This window comes from Crocodylus porosus, unplaced genomic scaffold, assembly GCF_001723895.1.
Source record: "Crocodylus porosus isolate Cpor-Errol unplaced genomic scaffold, CroPor_comp1, whole genome shotgun sequence".
NCBI classification, from domain to species: domain Eukaryota; kingdom Metazoa; phylum Chordata; order Crocodylia; family Crocodylidae; genus Crocodylus; species Crocodylus porosus.
This window is the reverse complement of record NW_017728923.1, coordinates 18,971,973-18,989,148: the sequence shown is the minus strand read 5'-3', so window position 1 is coordinate 18,989,148 and position 17,176 is coordinate 18,971,973. Positions and strand designations below refer to the sequence as shown.

The 17,176-nt window shown below is 44.0% G+C and overlaps 1 protein-coding gene across 1 annotated transcript in view; it reads left to right on the top strand.

The window, feature by feature from the left end:
• Positions 1-4,693: 4,693 nt before the first annotated feature.
• The window catches only part of PDXDC1 (pyridoxal dependent decarboxylase domain containing 1), a gene marked incomplete at its 5' end in the record, with an annotated part of 17,394 nt that continues 4,911 nt past the window's right edge, over positions 4,694-17,176 (top strand). The window contains 9 exons of the mRNA XM_019540168.1: positions 4,694-4,744; positions 6,056-6,119; positions 6,694-6,782; positions 8,136-8,241; positions 9,316-9,487; positions 10,220-10,338; positions 11,433-11,554; positions 13,851-13,943; positions 14,034-14,130. Coding sequence (XP_019395713.1) covers positions 4,694-4,744; positions 6,056-6,119; positions 6,694-6,782; positions 8,136-8,241; positions 9,316-9,487; positions 10,220-10,338; positions 11,433-11,554; positions 13,851-13,943; positions 14,034-14,130 — 913 coding nt within the window. The remainder of the gene's footprint in view (positions 4,745-6,055; positions 6,120-6,693; positions 6,783-8,135; positions 8,242-9,315; positions 9,488-10,219; positions 10,339-11,432; positions 11,555-13,850; positions 13,944-14,033; positions 14,131-17,176) is intronic.

Sequence of the window (17,176 nt, the reverse complement as noted above, 5' to 3'; positions counted from 1 at the left end):
TGGTACAGCAGAAGCCGGCCCAGGTCCCCTCACCAGCACAGCACCCTCCAGTGCTGTGGGACCCCTCCCGTCCCGAGCCGCAGGGGGCTCGGCCACAGCTTTCCCTCCCTGGTGCGGCCCAGCCAGCCCATCCCGTCCCCTAAAGGCAGGAGGCTCCACCACTGCTTCTGCTGGCCAGTGGTGACCCAGCGGGACATCCCCAGCAGCACGTGGGAAGCCAGCTTCAGCCTCATGTGCTCCGGAGGGGACTGGCCCAGCTGGGTCAGCACCAGCCAGGAAAAGCGACATGCAGCTGAAGCCAGCTTCCTACGTGCTGCTGGGGACAGGAGGAGTCTGTCTGGGTCGGCACCGGCCAGCAGAAGTGGCAGTGGAGCCGTGTGCCGCTCAGGACTGACTGCCGCAGGTAGAGGGAAAGTGCAGCTGAGCCCCTGCCGCTCCGGCCAGGCTCATCCCATCCCGAGCGGCACACGGCTCTGCCACCGCTGCTGCTGGCTGATGCCAACCTGACCAGGCTCCTCCCGTCCCCTGCAGCACATGGGAAGCCGGCTTCAGCTGCATGGTGCTTTTCCCGGCCAGAACTGACCTGGCTGGGTCCGTCCCATCCGGAGCAGCATGCGACTGAAGCCAGCTTCCCGTGTGGGGCAGGGGGTGAGCCTGGCCGGGTTGGCACTGGCCAGCAGAGCCGTGTGCCGGTCGAGACTGACCAGCGCAGGTGGGGGAAAGCGCAGCTGAGCTGTTGCCGCTCCATCCAGGCTTGTCCCATCCTGAGCGGCACATGGCTCTGCCACCACCTTTCCTCCCTGGTGCTGACTGGGCTGGAGCTGCGGCGCAGCCCAACCCCGTACAGCCCAAGCGGCATGGCATAGCGCAGAGAAAGTGGTTTCAGCAGCCACTTTCCTGGGCTTACCTGCAGGGCAGGGCCCTTTCCAGTCCCATGCAGCAAAGCAGAAACTGGCCCAGATACTCTTTCCCCTCACCAGCACCACAGGTTCTGGCCCAGGCCCCCCGCCGCTCTCAAGCTGCAAACCTGGCCTGAGCCAGGGGCAGGGCAAGGCCAGCTGGGTCAGACTGAGGTCAGGGTTATTTGCCTTAAAACCAGAACCCAAGTAAACAATCTGAGGTGCTGCAGCCCCACTCATACTGGCCTGAGCCAACATGGTCTCTCTCTCTCCGTTCCAGACCCTGTGGTCCTGCCTTGTGCCGTCATACCCCAATGCCTATAACTCCAAAATGTCAGATGCCTTTCCTGCCACCCACCATGACCAGTCTCCCCTGGTCCACAGTGAGCTGAGTCCCAACCCCTATCCTGTAGCCTGGCTTCTAGGCTCTAGGCCTGCTAACTGAAATGCCCAGTATTTCACCAGCATCAATTGCAGCTTTACAGAGCTGCAACCTGAAACGGTCAGTGGCACCCCTTGGGTACCACTTTGTGGCCCTCCTACCTCCTCTTCAGCCTCTCCTAAGAGGCTTACTGATTATAATACAGTCAACATTAAACACTTAACTAACATTTAACCTGTCTGGGTACCCTCACCTCCTCTGTACCTACTAGCTAGCTCCCACCAGCTCCCTGGGCTTCCTTATCCTTCTGTAGATCTGTAGCTGATTCGGCTCTCCAGGGTTCTTCTCACCACACTCAGGGCTAAGAGTGGGTCTCTGGCCCTGGAGTCAAGCTGTTTATACGTGCTTACTAGGGCTGTGCGAAACAGCACCGTTTCGTTTCAACTTCCATTTCACCGCTTTGAAGGGATAGTGTTTCATTTCATCGTTTTGTTCGGTTTTGAAGCACTGTCCTGTTCCATTTCATTGAAGCTATTTCAACACTTTTTGGCCACCAGTTATAATGGTGAATCATGGAAATGCCTATAACTTTGTCATTTCTTGCCTGATTCAGCTGAAAATTGAAGTGGTGGTAGCCCCTTCTGAGGGCATGGAGCCTGCCACATTTCAAGGAGATAGGTGTGGGGGTTTCTGGGAAACTGCACCTCAAGGTGCTGAGAGCAAAACTCATGTCACTTGCTGGCAACAGGAGCCTCCTGTCGTCCCATGTGCAGATCTGGGAGCCGGTGCCCCTGGGAGGGCTATGGGGCTGTGCCAGACTCCTCCCAAGGATGCGCCCAGGATGACAGGAGGCTGCTGCTGGTGCCTGGGAATAGCACAGCCTGTGCACAGCACCGGGAAGATTGCTGCTGCCGCTGGCCCCAGGCAGCAGCAGCTGCCTCTTGTCATCCTGCAAACAGATCTGCGGGGCCGCACCCGTGGGAGGAGTCTGGCAGCACTGGGAGGGCAGGTTGAGCTCCATGGGGCTCGCGGAGCCATTTGGGGTGCAGCCCTGGCTCTCCCACTGCTGGGCTGCACTCTGAGCAGCTCTGCCAGCTCCACGGAGCTCATCCCGGCAGTGGGAGATGGCAGGAGAGCCAGTGGCAGAGCTGCTCAGAGTTCTCCAATTTCCCTCCAGCCTATACCCCATATTTATAGATGGCAGATTCTAATATTTGGCCTCTGATTTGGTTTTATTTACATTTCTTTGTTGCACTGAAACTTCTGGAGCTGGACTGAACCAGATAACTTGTGGATTTGGAAGGTGTGAGTTAGTTGGGATTTACATCCTTAGGAAAGTAAAGGGGAGGATTTTTTATCTGCTTTTCTTCCCCATTGTGGAGTGCTGTTCACCATTGTCCTGTTTCTTCGCCTTAGTTTATGGTCTTCTCTGACAAGGCTGTTTTGGTTTTATAAATTAAATACCTTAACAAAAAATAACTTTATTATAACAAAATAGCCTCTAATACATTTGGTTACATCAATCACTACTACTAATATTTAATATATTTGGATTACTTAATGCCTGGTCTTCCTTTTATAATAGCTCCTTTCAGGCCTGGTACTTTGTTTACTTGCATTTCATTACTGCTTTTCTTAGATATGTTGATTGTTTCCTTTACTTCACTGACCAAGCTGGTTGCCACATCTGCAAAGGTTCATGCTTCAGTCATTCAGAAACAGGTTTTGGGGCCTTCTGCGTGGCTACACTTACACAACTTGACCTAGGCCCCTTGACAATGGCCATGGCTGGCAACAGGGTGACTCTGTCCCATACCTGGGGCTGACCCCAGCCTGATCCTTAGGATTGACTAGGGTATCCCCAGGCCCAGTTTCAGACCTGGGGCTGTTGCCAACAGTAGATGATTGCCAGCTGTGGCCTCAGATCTGATACAAGGGCTTCCTCTGCTTGGGACTTTAAAACCTGCATCCAGCAGCTTCAGAGGGAGGGTTGCCAGCCACAGGGGATCAGAGGCTTCCAGTGGGGAAGAGCGGAAGAGTTTTACCTGCAGGGGACTTTAAATAGCAGGCATTTTAAAGTCTCTGGGGGGGGAAGCTTTTTGGCTCCCCCTGTCAAGAGTCTCATCCCCCCCATACTGGCCAGCCCTACTGGGGCTCGCCATTTTGGGAACTGAAACTCCTCTGCCTAAGAACCCCTCAGCTCTGCCAGGAGTCCACAGGACAGCCTGGGGCTGATGCTGGCAATCAGATGATTGTTCGCACTGGTCCTGGGGCAGCCCTTCAGCACTGTGGGTTGGAGACCTGAAGCTGTTCAAGGCTGACTTCAACAGCCAGCTGATTGTTGAGCATCCACCCCCATTAGCCCTGGTATATAGACATGCCACACTTTCAATTTTAAGGTGCCATAACAGTGTTCCATGTTTTATGTGGAACATTTAATGGCTGACTTGTCATTTTAATAACACCTTAAACTGGGTGCATGGGTAACACCCTCACTTTTTATGGCATGTTAACACATTAGCGGTGGAGGGAGGAGGGGGTGGCTGCCACCTTGGCTGCCTGTGCGTTGGCAGCTGTGAGAACTGCTGGCTTCTACTGGAGAAGCCAGCATTTTATTTCAGTAAGGTGCCTCCCCACCCCACTGTCCACCCTTAGTAGTACATCCCTACTAATGTATTAATGGCTTTAGTTTAGGTTCTTTAGCCTAAAGAACATCTAAATTACTTAATTAAAAAAATCCTTTGTTACTGGTTGCCATGGTAGCTTGGTGCACTTCGGGGTTGGGTGGGAGGGAAGGCTGATCTGAGCCTTTTGGATAGGGCAGGATATAAATCAAAATTAATATATAAATACCACAATCAACACAGTGGTTTAGTTGACAGATTAAGATGCACAATAAAGGCACAGACAGAAGTGCAGGAAGTGTTCTTCTGAGTTGCAACAATCCGGACCAAACTGTTCAAAATGGGAACATTTCAGAATAGGGGGGGAATGGAGCAGAGGGAGCTTGTTCTAGGGGCTCCCCAGCTGGCTCTGGATGGTGGGGCAGCTGAATTGAAGCTTCCCCTGCCCACCTCGGGGCTCCAATACACATGCCCCACGCTCCAGCAGGGGCTGAAAACCCCCACAGACCAAAATCCCTGTGTTCCCCTTCACCCTCCCATTCTGAAAACCACTCAGACAGAAGTTACAGAAGGCGTTCTGTTTTGAAATATCTTCATCTGACCTCCTCATGCAGTGAGGAATCAGATTTTCACCTGATTGGCCATTTTTGAAGCAGTCTGCAGCTGTGCACTTACGTTTATAGTAGTATATATGTACAGATGGATGATGTTGAATGGATAAAGTTGTTGTTATGCATATGAAAGTAATTTTAAATTCCTAAAATCATTTTTTTCTGTGATCTTTTTAGAGTCAAAGGTTGCTGGAAAACTTGAAAAACCTGGATTTTATTAAAACTTCGGTACAGTTTACTTTTTATTACTTCTACTGATTTTGCCATTGGTTATTAAATACCAAAATATCTTGATAGAAGAAGCAAACCCTATGACAGTTGGATGGTGGTGTTATTTTTAACTATTAAAGTTTTATATAACTTCATTCAGGGCTCATGGTAGAGGTGAGATCTTTTATTAGAGCAACAAGGTTTGTGCAAAAAAAATCTTTTAATTGCAAGGTTTCAGGCACATAAGATCACCTCTACTATAAGTCCTGATTGCTTTTTTCCTTTAGACCAGTATGGCTACAACCTGGATACCTGACATATAACTTCATTGACATTTTGAGATATACCCTGAGTTGCATATAGCAGAGATTGCACTCTTTATCCCTGTACAGCCTCAGGCTCATGCTGTAATACCCAGAAGCTGCTTCCAAGAGTACTCCTTAAACCATTGACTCAGTATTCTTTCAGGATACAAATTTTTCACAAGATACTTCAGAAATTATATTTTGAAAATGAAACTAGATGTACCCTCCCCTTCTGTTGAGAAGATTTTATTGTTGTTCTCAAATATGTAAACAAAATATTTGTCCTACTAAGAGTTTAAGTTGAGAAGGGTCTTTTAAAATTAGAATTACTTGTAATTGAGAATTTTTGTTTTTTAAATTAGTTGCATCTAAGGTAATTTTGGTGAGAAGATGCTCTAATGTACGGAGCAATGTAAGCCTTTGAATATAGTATTTATTCTAATACACAGCATAGTTTAATTGGAAAGCAAATGCTATGGTTTGTGATGAGTAATCTCATTCTGCTTTGTGAGTAGAGTAATCTCATTTCAGAACTCATTTGCAGTATGAAACTCCATGATGGCTCCTCTGCCTGTATATATTCTGAATAACTTGTATTTGTCACTGAACAGCCAAATATTCTATTTGGAGAGATCTCCACCAGGATCTTTTTCTCCTAATACTAGAATACTGGGGTTAACTTAACCCTAAAATATCCTAAGTATTGTATATCTTTCAATGAACATTTTTTTTTTTACTTTATAGTGCTCCAAGTTAAGTTGTACAGAAATTTTTAAATAAAAAAAAAAAAAAATTCTGCTTTATGTGAAGGGAAGCAGTGATCTACTTTGCTAAGTTTGCCTGTTTATATAGTCACAAAGAGCTTTGTTTTTAATGACTGAACCAAAATACTAAGATTTGAACATTGTGAATATTGACAAAACAAAAGAATGTTGGCTTACCTTAGTTAATTGTGTACATACAACATTAAGTCTTTTCTAAGTGCATTTTCGTAACATAGATTTTTCTTATTTTTATTTTTAAGGTTGAAGATGAACTTAGTTCTCCTGTTGTAGTATTCAGATTTTCCCAAGACCATCCAAATATAGGTACATAATTTATGGATAATAAATAATAAAAAGCAGTAGGGGTCAGCCTTTTTTGGCAGGCATGCTACAAATTAGCCCTACACTTTCAGTCCCCTTCCCCAGTCTGATCTGCTTTTCTGCTTTCTGCTCCCTGCCCTGTGCACCATGGCTGATCTGTTGCTCTACTTTCTGCCTCCTGTGCTGTGCTCCCTGACCCATCTACTGTTCTCCTTTGTTTCCTGCCCTACACGGTACTGCCCGTCCCCTTCCCAGTCTACTGTATGCCAGACAAGCTAGCCGTTTCATAGGTTGGCCCCACCTGTACCAAAGTGTATGTAAATAAATACATATGTATTACATTCTTGTTGCAAAGCTCCATTTCATTGCAGTATGGGAGAGTGAGTCATAAATGGCTAGAATAAATGCATTTCAAGTCCATTATCAGTTTGAATTATGACCCACAAAATTAAGACAAGATGTATAAACTTATGTGCAAATTGTCTATATTTTTCTAGAAAATGTTACTCATTGGAAAATTGAGTAACCGCTTATATTATTTTGTATAAAAATCTCTGTTCCTTATTTTTGGGTTCAGATCAAACACTGCATGCTTCACAGACCTCTGCAATTCAACACACTCTAACCAACAATGAGAGACATATTTGTGATACCTTCAATCAGTGGGTAAGGCTGGACCTTCCTTTTTCTTGTAAAATGGGGAAAGACGGGATAGCTCGGGAACTGCTTACAGAAGCGACAAAATTAGCTTGGTCATAATTTAATCTTTGCTCTTCCATGTGAAATTCAGGAGTGCTTCTAAATTAATAAGAGGGATTTTGTTTGAACTACCAGCTTTTCATATACATTATATTTTAAATTATACAAAATATTAAACTCACAGGTGAAAATGTTGATACCTTTTCTTTAAGTCTTACCCCAAAAAGTTTGTATTTTTAGGTCACTAGGGTTAAATAAATGTTCTCCTTTGTCATGCATTCCAAAAAGCAGATGTGTGCATTGTGTTGCTTTTGCTGTTCACTAGATCTCTCTTCATTTTAAGTTAGTATTTATAGTCAATGAGGTGCAACCTGTAGAGGGGAACCCTGTACCCCAGGAAAGGTGATTTTCTTTTGTTTGCCAAAATAAAAAACTTGTTTCAGAGGCTTTTACTGACTGAAGTGGAGAAGATATAACTTAGGGTTTGTTAATGCAAGTAGTAACTGGTAACGCAATAAGACCATCTTGTTGCGGAGGGGGGGAGAAATTATGTGCATTTTTCACTCGCCAATCCCCCACACACACATGCACACTTCAAACAGATGTAGAAAATAGAATTGTGTTAATTTCTGTGGGCTGGATCTGACCCATGGGCTGAATTGTGAGCACTTCAATCTTAGGACAATGCCATATCCAGCTATTCATGGGTTAGGGAGAAGGAGGAAAGGAGAAACAGGGCCTCTTAAACAGCTTCGTCATGAGAAATTAACTACTCGGAGAATAGTGGTAAGAGCACAAATTGGTGGGTGCACTCAGTTGCAAGCTATAAAACTCCTTTACTCTCCCTTGTTTAACTGCTTAGATTTCCGGTTGTTGTCCCTTTATTGGTCCAGTATCCACTTTCACTGTTTTCTCCAGCTGCTATTAGTAGAAATCCAACTGAAAGAACAAATTACGTGGCCTTTTTTGTTTATTTTTTGATGCATTGCTGTGGACATTGTCATTACCTCTTCCTGTGTGAGGCATGAATACATTTTAATTTACTTGCAGAAACCATGAAATAAATCACGTCTTGGGGTTTACTTAGAAATTGTGAAATAATTTAATATGTACATGGCTTTTGTGTTTTGTCACTTAAGGGTGAGGTGAGCAAGCCAATGCTTATGTACTTCAGGGAAGAAAACTAATTAACTTTTAAGTGGTAGAAAAAAGAAGCCTTATTTGGGGCATTGACAATATGGGACTATTCCAGTCCAAGTTGGCTATCTTGAAAACTGTGCTCTATAAATTCCTTTAACTAACTATGTCTTGTCTCTTCAGCTTGGAGAACAGTTGGCACAGTTGATTCCAGCCAGTGGAGTTGATGTGGTTGAACTAGAAGATGAAGGCACATGTGTGCGTTTTAGCCCATTAATGACTTCTGCAGGTAACAGTGTCATTTAACTTAGCCACTTACCTAGATAGTTCATTCAGGGAGGGGAAAAATTGGAATTTGCCAGTAAAATGATAAATATCATGTTTGTGTAAACTGAATCTGTTCTTCTCTGACTGACTTTCAGTATATTCTCCCAAGATTTTTTTTTTTTTTCCCTTTTGGCTACTTAAATGAGGCAGTGGCATCTAAAAGAGGTTCAGGATTGTCTCATAGCTTAGCAACTGGTACGTTAGAAAAACATTACTCTTTGTGTGTGGCATCATGCTCCTCCACCTCTGTAAAGCCTTCTATTTTGTCAGTATTCACTAGAAAGATTGCGGCGAGAAATTTAGGAAGGTTCCTTTTTAAACTCTCAAGCATTAGAGGGGAGTCGTCATAGTCCTTCTTTCTCTCATTCCTGTGGATAAAGGATATGCTCTTAGTTATTCAGATGGTTAGATATAGGAACTGACCCCTTGAATAGAATAAAATAGATTATTTTGAAAGAGACAAAAGATCCATTAAAACATGAGTGTGTCTGTCTGTCCCTTCTTCCCCCGCACCCTTTTTCTTAGTACTGATACAGAAAAGAAATTCCTTTTTTTTAATTTTTTTCTCCTCAGAGCAGGGTATAGTATCAGATTAGAGAACCAACAGTGCAGAGAAGTGCGAAGAATTTTTTTTAATGTGGTTATACTGTCACTTTTTAGACAACAGTAGCGCAGAATCATTCTGGTATAGTTTGGCTATATGGACAAAGTTATTTTTTAAGTTATTGCTGTAACAATAAAGGAATTGATAGTAATAGTTTATAATACCAAAAAAGTCTCACCATGGTATAGCTTATTTTTTCCTGAATGCTTGGCCACAGCTTTTTTCATGTCTCTGCTTTGTCAATGGACGGTAGATCTGAAGACAGATTTCAGCACCAAAGTGAAGATAATGCAGTAATATTAAGATAATCTATGCAGAGACCATTTAAATATAATGTGCAGAGCCAGGTATTTGGCTGGCTGAGCTGAATCAAAATGTGAATAATCTGTCTCTGAGTCCACTACTTCACATACTAATAGATCGGCTCTTTAGTGTTAGGAACAGAGGTACAAGATATTGATCAGTTGGTGGACTGCTTAAAAATGAAGATACCAGTACTGATGAGCACACTACAACTAAGAGATGAATTTGAGCAAGAAGTGAAAAGAACAGTAGGTCTGTCATATATTGAAGATCTCAGCTGGCCAGGACTGGGTGTTATAAGGTAAGTTTTGGGCAGCCCCAGACATGATATTGTTTGATGTTTTCCTCATGAGATTTGACTAAAAAATGCATTTGGTAAAGAAGACTAAAACCCTGCTCACTAGTTCTAGTCTTCTAAAACCTTGCTCATTTTAATGCATCCTTTGGGCCTGTAGAATTTGGCTTATGGCACAGCTCAAATTTTCTTATACTGATTTGTGACTGAACTATATTTTCTTGAAGATATCATCTGTGTTTTGTGACTCTTTTTTTTTATTAGGTATTCAACACGTTTGGAACTTGGCTAAAGATTTGCTTTGCAAAATAACTGGGTTGACAACCCTAACATTTAAGCGTTGTTGTAAATCAGTTGTATTCAAGTCCTTTTATGCATCCCACTGTATTTGGCTTAATATTACAGCGCATTTTAAAAAAATAATGGAATTCATTTGTCTTTGGCAAATACAAGTGTTGATCATTTCTTGGCACGTATTGTAAAGTTTTCCATTTGTTCAAAAAACTGAGCTGTATTTAATGCTGAACTCTCCAAAAGATACTGCAACAAACTTCTGTATCCACGTGTTTTCCTTCAGCTGCAAAAGCTCAGTTACTGTACTTCCTTTATTTGGTTACTTTGAGTATTTTGACTTCAGGTAGCACATTAGTTTGTAGAAACATGCTAAAAGTATAGATTGCTCATGTTTTGTTTGTAATGTAAACTAAAACTGTGCTGTCCTCTGTCTTGATGTTAAAGATATGACTACAGAGGTGATGGGAAGAATGATGACAAGCAGGAGAAAGAATTGGAGAAAATTAACACTGAACTTCTGAAAAAATTAAGTGAGCTGGAATCAGATCTTTCCTTTTCTTTAGGTAAATATACTGTTTAAAAAACTTCCAGTCAAGTTAATTGCTCTCTTGACTTCTTCTGTTTTCCTTGTTATGAGTGTTACTACAAGTCCTAAACTTCTAAACATAGACAAGTTTCTAGAACTTCTTTTCTTGGTTCCATAGCCTTGGTTCCATAGACTAAGACCTTGCTTGGACTAAGAAGTCAATGAAAAACTAGTTCCATTTGTCAACAACAGGTGTGGGTGGCTGAACTACTTCTGTGAACTAGATGCACTAGACAAACAGGATTGTATTAACCTGAGCAGTGTTTCCTTCCCAGAAAGCCTAAATGCTGTGATATTTAAGTTGATGAAGTTCTGATTGATCTTCTCTTAGACTCAAACTGATCCCACTGTTGGCTGTTTACTGCATTCCACAGCTTGGTTAGATAGTTTAGGTGCCTTTTGCCATAACATAAAATAATCTCAGTTGCACTACAGCCACGGTGTCATTTGAATGCTTGGTAAGAATGCTGGTGAGATGCACTTTTGGTGCATTAGTGGTTTCTAGTCTCATTCTTTTTAAAGCCAGGCTAATATTTTTAATCCTTAAAGGGAAAATCACTTAGGTGATGCCATGTATGAATACAGTAAAGAAGCAATTTCTTAGAACACTACACTAGTGATACAAAATCCCAGTGAAATCCTCAGATTCCTTGTAGGTTGATATGGTAGGCTCTTGGGTGCAATCCAGGAATTTCCAGGTAGACCTTGGCTGATTATCTCCATACCATTATTGCTGTAAGATGACAAGCCAATAGCAGATAATACACTACATTTCAGCTCTTATTTTTCATGTTAGGTGGTGTTGTGACCCTTTTAATATATCCTTTTATTTTATAGGTATACAGTTGTATATAATATCTATTGTTTCTTCTCATTAAATCTTAGATGTGGTTTTTCAGTAAGGAAAATATAATGCCAAGCACTAAATTTTTGCTTTTATTAATGAGGTATATGCAAAGTTAAAAGCTTAAGTGTTGGGATTCCCAGACACATTATTGTGAGTGTGGTCCCTCTCGTGAAAGATTTTTACATTGTCAGCAAAAATAAAGAAATTGTTCCTTCTTCTTCCAGGCCCAGAATTTGGAGGGGAGAAAAACTGTGTGTATATTGGCATGGTAACTGAGGATCTGGATGTGTCTGAGCTGGTAGAAACTATTGCAGCAACAGGCAGAGAAATTGAAGAAAATTCTAGAGTATGTATTGAAATTGAGACTTTTATCTTGGTTTTCTTTATATATTGGTTTCAGAGCATTTTTTGAAAAAAAAATGACACTTAAGCAATATGCTTAACTTAGAGCGATTTACATCAAGTTTGTGAGAATTATTCCCGGTGGTCTGATTCTTGTAAAATCTCTGGACTCATTCAATCATACAGTGAGCCAAAGAGTTTAAACCATCCAAGGAAACTTTTTTTTTTTCCTACATCTAGGGAGTTGAGACCACCTTTTAGCATAAATTCTTGCAACTTCACTGACATTAGTGCAGCTGTGAAGGTTTCCACTAGTTATCTGTTAAAACATCAGCTTGGAAATGGGCATTACAGTATGTTAATTTCAAGGACACTTCCTTGATGCTTGTACAAGATTACCTGAGAAGCTTTGGGTGCTACCCTTAATGTCTAATCTAATGGAGTTCTTGGATTAAAATCTGCATTAAGGAAGGTGGTTGCCATGGGAGTAAAGATAAAATGTTCCTGGTATTGAAAAATTCCTGCTATTATGGAATAATTGATTACCACTTCAGCTAATTAATCTTGCGGATCTTATTTCCTCACCCACAAAATAAATTCTCTGTCAGGTGTCCTCTGCATCTTTCCACTCATGGGGTCACCAGGGTGCAGCTCTGCAGTAGAAGCTTTTAGTCATGGCTGTTGTAGTGCTATCATGTCTGTTCCTGCCACTCTTCTCACTGTTTCTGTTCAAGGGATGTGGCACTACAAGCATCTTACTTCTTCCCATCTGGGCCCTCAGCCTGGATCCTCTCCTTGGAGAGTTTGCATTATAATTCCAGCATGATTTTTATGTAGAATTCTAGCATGGACAGTTTGCTTTTAGCACGTTACCAGTTCTTAAGAACAGAAAAAGGTTATTCTAGGTTGTTAATGATGCTCACAATTAGGATCTGATGGTTGGTCTGAAAATAAAGACTAGGTTTGAAGAGGTGTGCCAGTTGCCCTGTTGTCTTTCCAGCTCATACAGAATGCCTGACTTGTCTCAGGAAGGGCTGTTTCTCCTTCAGGTGTGCAGTCATCAGTGTTCGCATCACAGGGGCACAGAGAAGTCTGGATGAACAGACTGGTAGTGCTACTTCTGTAGGAGATGGTGATTAGATTCATGAATGAGCATACACCAACTTTTGCTCCTGATCCCTCTAGGGGGAAAAGGCAACAGAAACCTTTTTTGAGGCTCCAAGAGACCTGCAGCAATTAATATATTTTAAACCATCAGATCCACAACTGAAAGGCAGCTATGCCTCATCAATGGCCTCTGCACAGAACTAGTCCACAGGTACAACTGATTTGCACCCCCGTTGGGTCTGTGCAGGAAAGTAGTTGAGTATTCAGAAAGGACTCAAAGAAAGAAGTGTCAGCAGAGCCAAGGCGTACTTGCAGGATATTCCTGATCCAGCCTATATGTATCCTAGCCAGTCAGATTCTAAACAAAGACTATAGGACCAGAGGCTCGGAATCCAATTCTCCATTCTTACCCTTCCTGCAAAACCAGCCACATCTGTAGCATTTTGGATCCACTAGGGAACTCTTTCAGTTTATGTCTGAGAGAGCCCTAAGACCTGCAGAGAGGAGATGTTCTTAACCTCTGCACCCCTATGCTGCTGTTGCCATTCTTCCAGAGAAAAAGGAAAATCTTCCCATTTTCAGAGTAGCATTTCCATCCTTTCTTAGGATTGTCTCCTGCCTTCCTTGAAGGGGGAGAAGAGTGCTGCTTATCAGAGCTATCCTGTCAGTGAGAATATGCAGGACACATGAGATGATCTGTATTGTATCTGTAACTAAAGTTTTTCCAGGCACACTCTGTAGTCACACTTCCTGTCCACCTTCCCTTCTTCTGCACGTAATCACAATCTCAGACTTCTGGGACGTAGTAAAGCAGACAGGGCCTCTTGGCCTCTGAACTGTGGGGAATGGTCAGGGACAGCACACTGCTATCAGTTTTCCTCACCAGAAATGCACCATTTATGCACCCTGTAGTGTGAAAATGCAGAGGACAGCCAGATGCAGGTGAACAACATTCAAGTAACAGGAATAGACAGCAGTTCACTTTAAGAATGGTTTTCTGCCTTAAGAACTATTTAATAGATAAGACATCTGCATTCAATTTTATGCTGAGTGTTTGCTTTAGTGTCATTTGCCAGGTGCTGGCCTAACTTGGAAAAATGTCCAGAAGTTCCATTTAATGTAATCGTCAAGACTAGGACTAAGAAGCCAGTTCAAGTGTAAGTGATGCAGTACTTTTTCGTTTTTTTAATTAGCTGTTGGAGAACATGACTGAGGTTGTTAGAAAAGGGATACAAGAAGCACAAATTCAGCTGCAGAAGGCAAATGAAGAAAGACTTCTTGAAGAGGTAAGACTGTCCAAGTAAGTGCGTGAACTACTTTGCAAGCTGGTGGGTGGCTCAGTCACCAGAATGATCTTTCCATTGCGTGTTCTGCAGGGGCTGCTGCGCCAGATTCCTGTTGTTGGTTCTGTGCTAAATTGGTTTTCTCCATTTCAAGCTTCACCAAAGGGAAGAACATTTAACTTAACGGCAGGTAAGAGTAATACATTTACAGTAGTATGACGTTAGTGATAGCTGTGGAAGTGGAAACCCGTAAAATGCTACAGGGTTCTACTTATTAACTGATTTTAAAATATCTGAATTGCATGATTAAAAATGCACTCTTTAGATACTAATAGACAGACACCTTTCACAACACTTCCTTTGGCACTAAATAAAAAGAATTTGCACTGTTCCCTGTCCTGCTCACTGTCAGTTCTCCATACCTAAAACTCTCATATCAAACTAGAGAAACTTGCTGGATTTGGTTGTCTTCCTGTGTTTTATAACAAAAAAGGGCTCATTATGTCATCTCCATAAATTCCAGACATACGAGCTGTAAAACTGGGTTTTGTCTTATGCTTATAATGCATATACCAGCGGATGGGGAGATCTTAAGAGTCTTGAGAATCATCTTAGAGCTGTGTAGTGTATGTTTCAGCTGAGGCCACCAGAATGTGTATTTACCCAAGTCCAAGATGACCCTGAATTTAAGATGGGTCCCCCAATAATTAGATTCTATACATAACACATTTATAAATTTTGCATGTATAGAACCTAATTATTGGGGAATCTATCTTAAATTCATCCCCCCACCCAGATCTGTGGCAGGGGGGCAAGTGGTGGTGGGAAGCAGTGGGGTACAGATTGTGAGAGGAGGCAGTATGGGGACAGTGGGGGTCAAGCAACTTGACCTTTGCTTCCCCACCATGCTTTCCCTGTGTACATTGTTGTGGATAACTTTTGTGCAGAGCAGAGCTAGGTATGTTCGGTCAGGCACCCCAAGCTGACCATTTTTATTTTTGCTGTTGGCCTTAGCTAAGGGCGCACTGTTCAGGATCCTCACCTCTGCTGCAGCTGAGTTAAGTCCATAGCATCACCACCCTGGGCTTGCAAGAAATGCAAAAGAAACAAAGAGTTAAACAGATAAATAGCCACTTAGCATTTCCCTGGTTTCATGCCTCTGGCTTGCTAGGCTTTTCCCAGGCTTTATTTGCTAGTAGCCTCTTACTTTTCAGAGGCTTTGGGGGCTGAAGGACTTGTGCAAACAAATGCTTGCTCAGGGCCCCTCCCTGCAGGCTGCTTGACCTCTGCTAGCCCCAGGCTCCAAGCAGCTTTGCTCTCTGCCAGAGGATCAGCTCCTAGAGGGCTCCCCCCTAGGTTAGCTCCCTTGCTGGGGGGATCACTGTGTTCCCAGACCTGGGTCCTCAGCCTCTGGTGAGTCCTTCCAGCTCTAGGGTGAGTATGGGGCTGTTTGGGCTCTTCCACACCCATAGTAACAGGGCCAGGCCTTGTTACATCCTGCCAGCACCTCCTCCCATCCGCCATAGCCTCAGGGCCCTCCATTTCCCCTCTCTCCCCTTGCACAGCCTCCGCTTTCCTGTTTGCCCCCCACTTTCACACGCCAGCTGCTTACCCTACTCCACTCTGGAAGGCTCCAGCCCCACTCCAGCCTGAGGCATGAAATAGTGCCCCAGCCCAGCCTGGTAGCAGTGATAGTGGTGTGGCAGCTCTGACCCTGCTTTCCAGGCTGAAGAGTGGGTCAGAGCAGAAGGGTAAGTGGTGGAGAGAAAGGGGACAAGCATAGCAGGGGCTGAGGGTTCAGGGATGCAGAGGTGGGGCAGGCAGTGCTGCCACCCCACCACCATATTCGTATCCAAGACAAGGAGACCTAAAGGGCATTTTTCCCGATGTTAAACTGTGAGGAAAGAATACTTTCTTTTCTGTGTGATTTCTATTTCAAATGCCCCTTGGCATTCATCACTCTGTACAGTGAGTGTAAATCTGTTAGGGAAGGACAGGCTAGAACTGAATTATACTGCGTGTGTCTACACAAGACACTAACTGCGCAGTATCCTAATAACACTGCGCAGTAATGTGTTGAGCAAAACCCATGCTAGTATGCTACTGTGCAGTAGTATTAGGCTACTGTACAGTTAGCATCTGAAGAAACCCATATGCTAGTGCTATTACTCAGTAGCACAAGTTACTGTGCATTGACCAAGAATTCTTAGGTCAGCTCACGGAGGTAGTGAAGTGTAAGGATGTGGTAGTCATGGGGGACCTGAACTTCCCGGACATCTGCTGGGAAGAGCAGTCAGCCAGATCTGACCCCTCACGTAGGTTTTTAGCCAGAATGCAGGACCTCCATCTAACCCAGGAGGTGCACAGCCCCACCAGGCGAGACGCCTTGTTGGACCTGGTGCTGGCCACAGGAGATGACCTGGTGAGGGGGCTGCAGGTGCTCAACCACCTGGGCGACAGTGATCATCACCTGCTGGAATTCACTATCCAGCACAAGGTGGCAAAGGCCTGCAGCAAGGCAGCAGCTCTGGACTTCAGAAGGGTGGACTTCAACAAGGTAAGGAGAATAGTCAAGGAAGCACTGAGGTCCCAGAGGGGAGGGGAGCCAGGTGTCCAAGGAGAGTGGTCGCTCCTCAAGGAGACGATCCTCCAGGCCCAAAGAGAGGTAATCCCAACGAGGATCAAAGGGAGCAGGAGGGCGCACAAGCCCCCATAGCTCACCAAAAGCATCTGGGAATGTCTCCTAGATAAAAGGGAGGCGTGCACCCAATGGAAAGGAGGGTACATCACCAGGGATGACTATACTGCAGTTGCTTGGGGATGTAGAGGGGCAGTCAGGAAGGCCAAGGCAGAGATGGAACTGGGACTAGCTTCCTGGATCAAGGACAATAAGAAGTCCTTCTTTAAATACATAGGGGGTAAAAAGAAGGTCCTGGGTAATGTGGGGCCCCTGCAGGACATGTTAGGAAATTTGGTCGTCACACCAGACGACAAAGCCAACATATATTTAACGATTTCTTTGCCTCCATCTTCCTAGGCAGGGACCAGAACAGCTACCCCCCACCCCCACTGGGCCCCCCTCAGGCCCCAGGGGAGGCCACCTAGGCCAAGGGTTAGTGAGGAACTAGTTAGGGAGCTTCTGGAGGGACTGGATGTATTCAAGTCAGCCGGTCCGGATGATCTCCACCCCAGAGTGCTGAGGGAATTAGCTGAGGTCATTGCAGGACCCCTGGCAC